At 53.4% G+C, this 10,586-nt stretch overlaps 1 protein-coding gene across 1 annotated transcript in view; it reads left to right on the forward strand.

Moving 5' to 3' along the window:
• Positions 1–6: 6 nt before the first annotated feature.
• IGFBP4 (insulin like growth factor binding protein 4) overlaps positions 7–10,586 on the forward strand; it is a 12,816-nt gene continuing 2,236 nt past the window's right edge. The window contains exons 1-3 of the mRNA XM_006156031.3: positions 7–113; positions 8,561–8,718; positions 9,469–9,603. Coding sequence (XP_006156093.2) covers positions 44–113; positions 8,561–8,718; positions 9,469–9,603 — 363 coding nt within the window. The 5' untranslated portion in view covers positions 7–43. The remainder of the gene's footprint in view (positions 114–8,560; positions 8,719–9,468; positions 9,604–10,586) is intronic.

The raw sequence follows: 10,586 nt of genomic DNA on the forward strand, positions 1-10,586 counted from the left end.
CTGCTACCCGCCCCGGGGGGTGGAGAAGCCCTTGCACACTCTGATGCAGGGGCAAGGCGTGTGCATGGAGTTGGCGGAGATCGAGGCCATCCAGGAAAGCTTGCAGACCTCTGGTAAGGTACCCCTGCGCTCCCACGACCTTGCTAGTCCGCCTTGCTCCCAGCCCCTTCCTCCCTACTCCGGCTGTCCTGGGAGCCCTTGAAAGTCCCCTATGAGTTGAGGAGAAGGCAGGTACGTGGCAGGGCGGCATGAGACAGGCTTAGCCCAGGAAACTGCTGCAGAGCCCTTAGCAGCCTGTTGCCACTGTCAGAGGTGTCTGTGTCCCATCCCTCTATCTCAGACCTCCCAGGGGTGCTTCTTTGGGGAGAGAGATCTCGATGGTAGGCCTGCGTGCTGGTGCAAGAGTGGCAAATTCAACGACCTAGTCCAGTCAAGTCAGCTGACCAGGGCCAGGAAACTGGAGGATGGGAATGGGGTGTGTGTGTGTGGGTGGGTGCACTTTCTGTCCTGTTCCACACCTGGGCCTCATCTGGGCCACAGGTGAAACCTCAGGAGTCCCAGGAGTCAGGGCCTGGACTTTCCATTTTGGAGTGGGACATTCAAATTACAGGGACTTTGGCGGTGAGGGGCACCCAACTTGCCCTTCCCCAAAACCCTGAGGCAGCCGACCTTGCTGTTTGAATGGTAGTGAGGAGACAGGGGTCTCTCTGCCAGGCCCGGGCACCTCTGCCTGCCCTGCTGTTCAAGCCACCAGCTCCTATATACTGGCAGGTGCCATTTGAGGTGGCAGGAAAGTCTTAGCTTCCAGCCCAGAGCCACAGAAACCTCATGGGTGTGGGATAGGAAATAGAGAAAAGCAGAGAGACAGAGACTCTTAGACCCTTTACTCTACCCTCCTTGCATTTTTTCCTTTTGCATCTCTCAGTCTCTTTTCTTCTTTCTTTTGTTCTTTCCTGCTTCGCCTCTCAGGTTCTAGTTTCTCTAATGACGTTCTCCAGTTCTCTTGTCTTCAGTGTCTTTTGCCCCTTATCAGTTTCTTTTCTCCCTCTCTCCCTATTGTCTTCCGTGTTTTTGTTTCTGTTGCCTGCGCCTCTCACTTTGCTCGCACTCTCTTCCCGTGGCTCTTCCTCTCTATGTCTCTGTCACTGTTTCTGCCCTTCTCCATTACTTTTGGGATCTCTCCCTCTCTGCCTTTCTGTACCCCTGCCCCTATGTCTCATTCCCTCCTGGACTCCGCTTTGCACTTCTCATGCCTCTGTCTGTGTCCTTCTCTTTTCCTGGTGGTTGAAGCTTCCATTGTTGTAGTCCGGATGCTGGGACTCCGGCCTGAGCTTCCTGCGCTGGGTCCCAGACCGCTCCACTTCCTCAATCCTCTACAGCTTGCGAGCCCAGCCAGAGGAGAGCAGGATGCAGGGAAAACAGGAAGGAGGTGGACCCCAGGGGTCTGGGCCTTGGGCCTCTCTGCCCTTCCTGCCCCTGGGCAGGGAGAGATGGGTCAGCAGAAAATGCTCTAGGAGAAATGCCAGCCTGGCACCCAGCACATCTGGGAAGGGGAGTTCCTGGGGGGAGTGAGTTTCTGATCTTGGGACAGAGATGCCAGTGCCAATGTGAGAGGAGGGGTACTGAGACCGGGAGGGAGGGGTGAGCCCTGGACATTCCATCCTCCACTGGCGAGCGGGTATCTGGCACCAGATCAGGATGGCTGGTAGCCTTCTCCGGTCTCTCCAACTTGAACATAAGGTAGACGCGCCCTCAGAGAACTTCTCCTCGGGTTGGGTAGGAATACCCATCCTATAGTGGAGGAAAATTTGATCCCCTAGGGGTTGTGGGGGCATGGCATGAACAATTTGTGATTACCCTGTGGCCATAACAAGACAAATGGATGGCAAGAAATGTTTAGGGCCTGATCTGGTTAGCATAGGTAGCTGAATGTTGAACTGCAGTGCTGGAAGCCACATGGCTGACCATGGGTTCAGATCCCTGGTTGACCTGGAACACTTCAGCTGGGCACCAAAGATCCTGACTAGTTGGAGAGCTGGAGAAGAGCATTCGAGGTATGATGGATCCTGTCAAGGATGCTCTCTCTCTCGTACGTAAACTCCCTCTCTATAATGAATAAAACGAAACAAACAAACAAAAACTAACTGTCTAGGAATGGGGTGGCTTTAGATCTCCTTTGGTCTACGGAGCTCAGGTCTCTAATGCCCCTCCCCTCTCCCTCCTTGCCTTGTCTTCCACCCCTGCAGTGGAGGCTGATGTCTGGAGAGGAAAAGGGAGGGGATCCGGAGAGTCCTGGGGAAACTAGGTACCTATCAGCAAGCTATGCCTGTGCTCTCTCACTTCCTAGTCATCATGAAGTACTCCCCTGCCACGGCCTAGACCATGTTGCACCATGTGAAAGGCTCCCCCTGAAGTTGTGCAGCAACCTTGAAGGGTCTTTGATGAGATAAGGCTATCAAGGCTCAGCCCCAGCCCTTCCACTCTCATTAGCCTCAGGCCTCTGTTCCTCTCAGATCTTAAGGCTGGGGCCCACTAGCCTGGGAATAGTTTGGTAGAGGGTATCGGGGTGTTCTTTCTGTCTTACCCTCTTCAGCAGGTTGCTGTGGGAGGATGGCCACGTGGCATGCCCTCTCCCTTGGTTTGCTATGATTCTACTGCCTCCTATTTGTCCCAGGGTAGGTCCCCCCCTTCCCTCGCCAGCCAGCTCTGCTCTTTGTCTCAGCTTTCCCAGCCAGCCAGCCAGGTGTGGATTAATAATGCCGAGGTCACTGGAGGTGGGGGGTGGGGCATGTGCGTCAGAAATCCACCACCCTGCATCATGGCGCTGACCCTCAAGCCATAGAATCTGGGGAGTGGATAGTGGGAAGATCATTGTTTGGATGGAGAGTTCCTAACTGGGCTCTGGGTCCCTCTAGGACAGGGATAGGGAACAGGCAGTCTGGGTTAATTTTTAGTCAACGCAGCAAATATTGTCTCCCCCTACTTCAGTACTGGGAATCCAGTCATGCCATGGGAACAGGGCCTTCCCAGAAATTCTGCGCCTTGGGGGTGGGGGGAGGAGGAGCATGGCTAGTTAACATTTTTTCTTTAATATTAGCAAAGCCAGAGTTACTGGTGCCTTGGGTATCAGGAGTCTTCGCATTTAAAGACCTAGAAGCTGGAGAGATAAGTCTCTTCTCTTCTCCCTAGACCAGGTCTACTTGGTTTCCTCATTTGTAAAATGGGGATGGTGGTAGGACCTGCCTCACAGGGTTAGTCTGTCTGACATAGAGCAAGAGCTCAATAAATTGGAGTGGTGTGGGGCTAGCAGGTGGCATGGTGGTTAAAGGCACTGGACTCCCGCATGGCCAACCATGTTCAAGTACTGGACCTGGTGGCTTGCTTTCTCACTTTCCCTCTCTCTCTCAATCTAGTCAAATTAAATAATAACAATAAAGTTAGGTAACTCTTTAAAAAATAATTTGGAGTGATGTTGAGGATGGCGATGAAGAAGAAACTGATGCCGGCAACTTTGTGGGATAGAACGGCAAGGAAGCAAAGTTTGAGGGGACATTCAGAGGAGGTGAGAGGGACTGGGGAGGGGGGTTTGGTGACTTTTGCTGCTGTGAAGATGGGAATTTGCCTGACCTAACTTTTTAGCCTGACACTTGTGGTATGCCCCTACTGAGATGGGGACACCCTTTGTGCCAGCCCTCAAATGAAGGACCTGGTTCCTGGCACAGGTGGTCTTGGCTTCTCCAACCAGAGTCTGGATAAAGAAGGAGAAGACTGGGACCAGCAGGTGGCATAATGGTTATGTTATTGGACTCTCATGTCATCAACCACAGTTTGAGTACCAGACCTGGCAGCTCAAAACTCACAGTGGGCGCACATGTGTGTGTGCCCAAAATCTCGAAAAGAAAATGGAAGAGAAGGGATTGTAGTGTGGCCACCTGCCCCCCAACTGGTGGGGTGATTTCTCACTGTCTGTCTCTCTGTCTCTCCGGTGAGCACATGCGCCCTATAGTAAAACTCTCTCTTCCAAAAAAAAAAGAAGAAGAAAGACTTTTCTGCAGGGTAGATGGGTGACCCTTCAGATTAGAGCTGAGCTTTGTTTCTGAGTGGCTGGGCCCACCCAACTTACAGCCTGGGTGTCTCATGGGGGCCTAAAGCTGGAGTTGAGGGGAAATCATGGGGGTGAAATCAGGCAGCAGGAAAGAGGAAGTCCTCCAGCTTTCACCAGGAGCTTTGCAGCCGGGGGAGCCAATGCCATACAGCTTCCTCTCTCTGGGCTCTGTCCCTTCTCAGCTGCTGGGGCACAGACCAAGGTTTCCCCTATGCCTGGGTATCAGTTGGCCTACCTCCAAACAAGGGACCAGAGGAGACCTAGACTACCTTGGAAGCCCCTCCTCTCAAACAAGCTTTTGGAGGTCAGATCTTTCACAAAGTCTGACTCCAGCTCCGGCTCAGAGGCAAACCCACAGGCGCTGCATTTTTCCCAGAGGACACCCCTAGGGTGAGTAGCACCAGGTGGCTGGGACTCCTGTGTGAGCAGGAGGGAACAAACCTTAGCCAGCATTGTAGTTGAGGAGGGTTACATGTTCTTTTCTTTTAAGAATGATTTATTTAATTTATTTATTCATTCATTTAATTTGATCAGAAAGACAGAGAGCGAGATAGAGCGAAAGTGAGAAAGCAAGTCACCAGGTCCAGGACTTGAACCGTGGTCGGCCCTGTGGGAGTGTCCAGCGCCTTAATCATTACGCCATCTGCTGGCCCCCGAGGGTTACATTTTCAAGAGACCCAGTGCTACAACCCTTACTCCCCAAACCCAGTGCTACGGGTGGGTCCTGGGTGACTTTTCGGTCTGCCAGTTAAGCAAGGCCAGGCAAGGAAAAGTTACAGATTAAATGCAAAGTCAACAATGTGTGGCGCACGGATGGCGTCTGTGTGCCCTGCCCGAGACCGTGTCTTTACCAGGGCAGGGTCAGAGTGCCTGAGCGCATGTGGATGTGCGCGTGTGGATGAGTGTGTCTGGACACGTGATCGTTTGTGTATATTTGCCATTCTTGAATCTTTGTCTGCTCATGAGTGAAGAGAGACGGATTTACTCTCTGTACCTGTGTTCCCATGAGAGAAGTCAGGAGCTTCTCTCCCTGTCTGGTGGGTTTTACTGCTTGCCGAGACACGAACGGAGGAAAGTGGGCTGGGCGGTGGGAAAGTGAACAAGGACGGAGCCAGGCAAGCTAGGCTCAGCTTTTCCCAGATAACACCCGCTATGTTGCACAGGCCGCACCCTGTGGCCATGCAGGCCATGGAGATTTCAGTGAGCATGCCCATTGGTCCTCCATGGTAAACATACTAAATAGCCATGAAGAATCCCCCAGGGGTTAGTTGTTTGTGAGCCTTGACTCCCAGAAACCCAACACTGGAAAGCAGAGCTGTCATCACGCTTCTGCTCCACACCTCTTTGGATGATTATTATTTTTTTTGCCCTAGAAGAATGAGTAGTTGTTGTTTTTTAGTTTTGCTATAGGGAATGTGTGCTTGCCAGAGAGAGAGAGAGAGAGGAAGAGAGAGAGAGACAGAGAGAGGGAGAGAGAGAAATCATCTGCTCAGTGGGAGGGCTACACTGCAATCCCTTCCCCTCCATTCTCTCGATAGTATGGGCACATGTGCACCTGCACCTGGTGTGATTTTCAAGCCACTGGGTCCTGGGCTTGAACTGCACGATCGGCCATGTAGGATCCAGACCTTCACCTCCACGCCACCTGTTGACCGTGTTGTTGTTTTTAAAGTTTATTTATTGCATGAGCAAGTGAGAGAGAAAGAGAGTACACTCCCAACAGGTTCTTGATGTCATCATCCACTCCTGGCCTCAGCCAGACCTGGATGTGTAACGGCCTGTGTGTGCCCGTTACACTCAGAGAGGTGCCCGGATACAAACACAGAGCCTTCCCGTGTGGGTCAACCTTGCAGGATATCGTGTTTCACTACTGGTCCACTGTTGGACCTCTCTAGGATCTTGAGGCCACTACCCCTTGGACAGCCTGCACAATTAAGATCGGGGTGGGAGAGGGCTGTGTACCTCCTGAGGCAGCTCCTTTCTTTAGAAAACTCTTCCTTACTCCTTGAAGTCCTCGAACCTAAGAACATTCTGCCCAGTTACCAAGAGTCACCGCAAAGCAGTGCTTTCCTTTGTGGTCACTAGAAGAAAACAAGCTCTGTGAGGTTTTTCTTGACCCCTAGATTTTGTATCCTGGGCTGTGGGAAACATGCCCTGGGATCCTCTCAGCCTCACCCAAGTAAAAGAGTGGGGTATATTTTACAGCTCAGCCCAGCCTCTGTCCTTCCAAGATCTGGCTATAATTCTCTTAGAGCTTCCATTTCCTCATCTTCTCTCTGTGCTCCAGCTCTGGCCTGTACCCCTGAAACATTATGACCCCATCCACAAGCCCTGTGACTCTGTGCAAGTTGGGGACAGGGAGGGAGAGAGTCACTGGCCAGCTATCTTGAGAAGGTCTCTAGGGAAGTTCCTGGGTCCTAGATCTCCCTTTTGTTCCTAAGGGTGGGGTCAGGGTTCTTCTTTGTGTGACCCCATTGGCACGATCCTAGTCTCCTGAAGTTTACCCACTCCTTCTTTGGCTGCCTACACTGGCTGGTAAGTCTTACTTTAGGAGGAACTTCAAAAAGTTTGTGGGAAAAAGGGATTAAAGTACAAGTTTATTTTGATACCAAAAAAAAAAAAATCTACGCATTGTTTTTTTTTTTTTTTTCATATTATACCTTTTCCACAAACTTTTTTTTTTGGGAGAGATTTTTTGCTATAGGGCACGTGCACTCGCCAGACAGAGACAGAGAGACAGAAAGCGAGAAATCACCCCCCAGGGCAGATGGTCACGCTGCAATCCCCTTTCCTCCATTCTCCTCTCGGGATCTTGGGCACGCACGCACACGTGCTCGGCGTGAGTTTAAGCCACCGGGTCCGGGACGCGAACTGCGGTCAACTACGTGGGAGTCCAGTGACATAGCCATTACGCTAACTGCTGGTTCCCTCCATGAACTTTTTGATAGCCCCCTCTGTCTTCTCTTTGACTCTCAGAAACGGTATGGGGCTAGTGTTTTCTGTGGACTGTCCTTCTTGATGTGTTAAATGTGCGGAAGGGTGGATTGCATCTATCTGCTCTATGCATTCCTTCCCGTTGGTTCTTTTTTCTAAGCCAGCCCTCCACCTATGACAAAAATCTTCTTCCATCCCTGATGACTCAATTTTATTAATAACCATTGTTGTGGAATCTCGACAGAGACTTTCTGAGGGTCTATATTCTTCCTTGCCTGGTTTCCCTTTATTCGCATGCTCCTCCCCCCTCCCTGAATAGGAGAATAAAAAGAGAACCAACCCCCAGCCTTGGCTAGGCGGAAAAATACCATTTGACCCAGAGGCAGCTCTGGGACTATTGCCACACATGGAGGAACCTGCTAACTCCTCAGGAAAAAAAAACTCCTGACGCAAACCAGATGTAACCTTCTGTACAGCTGCCAACATCTGGAATGCTGGCAGGGGCCTTGCACTCAGGCCCGCAGTGAGCTGCCAAGCCCGAGCGTTTCAGGGGTGGCTCTGATCTGCAGAGGGCTTCCAGCCTCTCTGTCCAGCTCAGCCCTGTGTTCCGGTTTTGGTCGCCTGGAGGGAGGAGCAGCAGTTATAGTTCTGGGACTTTGGATGAAGTTTTTCTTGACCTCAGAGAGAGCCTTTAGGTGATCTCATGGAGGGTGAGGGTCCAGCCCCAGCACTCCTGCCTCCACTCCCATGCCCTGCCTCTCGGCATTAGACACCCCTTTGGATGGGGTGTAAGCCTAAGGATAGGAGATTCTGAGGTGGGGGACTGATGGAGTGTGTGAGGCTGTTCTCTTGGTCCTGGGGCTACACGGGGTGATGCATGCATGTGCGGGAGTGCGTGCGCACACACGTGTGCACACACACACGCACGCGTGCGCGCAAACACACTCTCTCATGCAGGCACACACACTGACTCCTACTTCTCTCCCATCCAGCCGTCGGGGAGAGCCTTTTGGGTCAGATTTCTCATCACTCATGGAAACTCTGATTGTGGTTGCTTGGAAGAGGGTCAGTGGCGTTGACAGCCTTGGGGACCTCCTGGCTGGCTCAGCCAGACACTGAACAGAGCCTGATAGGGGAGAGGAAGATTGAGCGCACAGAGAGAGGAATGGTGGGAGGAGCTGAATGCAGGGGAATGAGATCCAGTAGGGGCCCCCTGCCTGCCTCAGACCTCCCTGCAGGACCCTCCTGCCTGTGGGCAGCTACAGTGACTCATCAGAGGGCCGGCTTAGGTGGGGTGAAGGACGAGCCAAGAATTTGTAGAATATTCTCCTGAGGAGGTCCAGGGGAGTGGGGAGGAGGTGGCGGGGCTGCTTTAGTTTCTTCCCGCCCTACAGGCACCCTGCTTTTCTCCAGTGCCCGGCTAGACAATCCCCAAGAAGGAGAAAGCAGGGAGGAGGCGGGTTCTGGGTGACGCCCTGCCTTTTTCTGGTGCTGACCTCTTCCCGTCTCGTCTGACTCTAGACAAGGATGAGGGTGACCACCCCAACAACAGCTTCAGCCCCTGCAGCGCCCAAGACCGCAGGTGCCTGCAGAAGCACTTCGCCAAGATGCGAGACCGGAGCAGCAGCGGGGGCAAGATGAAAGTCTTCGGGCTGCCCCGGGAGGACGCCCGGCCTGTGGTGAGGCCCTGTGACCCACATGTATGCATGTGTGTAGACACGCACACACACGCCACCGTCACCTCTATGGATGGGCTGTGTTCATTTAGCAAACCTTCTTCCCCTGCCCACTGGGTGCAGGCCGCGTCTGGCACTCGTCCCTGGGACCCGGAGAGAGCCCTTATTCCCTTCCTCGAGAGTCCTTTCCTGCCCTCACTGTACACACCGGATGGCTGAAGTGACTGCGAAAGGCTGAAATGCTTCTGCACTGAATGGCAGAAGCAGTTGCCCCACGCCTCCTGTGTTTCTTGGCCCTTCTCTTGGATTCCCTGCCCCAGACCTTCTCAGGAACTAGAGGGTTAAGGCTGACCATAGCAGAGGCCTTGGGCCCCTCTTCCAGGGTCTGGCAAATGTCCTTTCTGATGGGCGGTTCTGGTGGATCCGTGCCCGAGTCCTACACTTTGTTAATTGTATGAATTTTGTTGTTCCTCCTACTTCAAAATCACCCCCTCCCTGGCTGCCTCCCTAGGTTTCCACAGCCTGTTTCCCCACGAGGTCCCTTCACTTCACAACCTCCTTTCCAGAAGCTCTTTGGCTCAGACCCTCTCCTCGTTGCCGCTCTGCTTTCCCCACCAGTGTCCCCGGGACCCACCCCCTGCCTTCCCCTCACTGGGTCTAGCCCAGACCCAGCCTTGACCCTCCTTTCAGCCCCCAGCCTGGCCCTCCTGATCCTGTCCCTTGTGCTGAGCAGTTTTGTGTCCCCTCCCTCAGCCCCAGGGCTCCTGCCAGAGTGAGCTGCACCGGGCTCTGGAGCGGCTGGCCGCCTCGCAGAGCCGCACCCATGAAGACCTCTACGTCATCCCCATCCCCAACTGCGACCGCAATGGCAACTTCCACCCCAAGCAGGTGGGTCCTCGACACCTACAGCTTGGCTCTGGTCTCAAGTCCGGGGACATTCTTGGCACTTGCCGCAGGATGGTCCGGAATGGAGATCTCAGGAATGGGGGGCACCGCCGTGATCCAATCCTAACCCCTGGGATCCTCCCTGAGTCCTAGCTCAGCCTGAAAATCTCACTCTAGATGAGGAGACTGAGAGTCAGAGAGTCAGATAGGCTCCAGGGAACCCAGAGTCAGAGTGAGTTAATGACAGAGCCTGGCTCCCCATCTGGGGCTATTTCTGTCACTCTGGATTCCCCATCTGTGTGTAGACTGAGCACCCCTGCCAGCCTCTGGCTCCTGACACTTACTTACCCTCTTCCATGCCTGTGAGTAGTCTCCCTGTCACTGAATGTCTATTTCATCTGGAAAAAGAGGGCCTCAGCCATGAGGGGTAGAGGAGGAAACCCAGCCTGCCCACTCCCTCAGGTTGAGCAGCAAAAACTACCTTGGGTAGTTTTGGATGGAGGTGGAGCCAGATATGACAGCTAGAGACAGGCATTTTGGGGTGGAGCCAAGGAGGCGGGCAGGAGAGGACATAAAGGTAGCAGCCCCCATCTCCCCTCATGCCTTTGGAACATGGAGTCCCCTGACAAGCCCCCAGGAGGCTGGGATGTCCAGCAGGGTCGGCCTGCTCCAGCCCACCTCTGGCCTGCTGTGAGGAGAGAAGTATATCTGGGAGGGGTTCCCGTGGGGCGTGGGGAGCCCTGGCTGGATCTCCGTCTCCAGCTCTTTGTGGGCAGAGATACACACTCCTCTACCCTGTGTGCTTTGCACAAATCCACAATGTAGGTGGCCACTTGGCACAGCAGAGGCCTGGCTAGGCGGGCAAGGGCTGCCCCTGGGTCTGAGTACCCCAGGATGGCATGAGGAGGGTGTGAGGGCTCCCCAAAACCAGTGTCCGGCCTATCTCCAGCCTCTTTCTCAATGCTGATGTTATTCTTGTCCTAGTT

The sequence above is a fragment of the Tupaia chinensis genome, unplaced genomic scaffold (genome assembly GCF_000334495.1).
Source record: "Tupaia chinensis unplaced genomic scaffold, TupChi_1.0 Scaffold000477_1, whole genome shotgun sequence".
In the NCBI taxonomy this organism is placed as follows: Eukaryota; Metazoa; Chordata; class Mammalia; order Scandentia; family Tupaiidae; genus Tupaia; species Tupaia belangeri.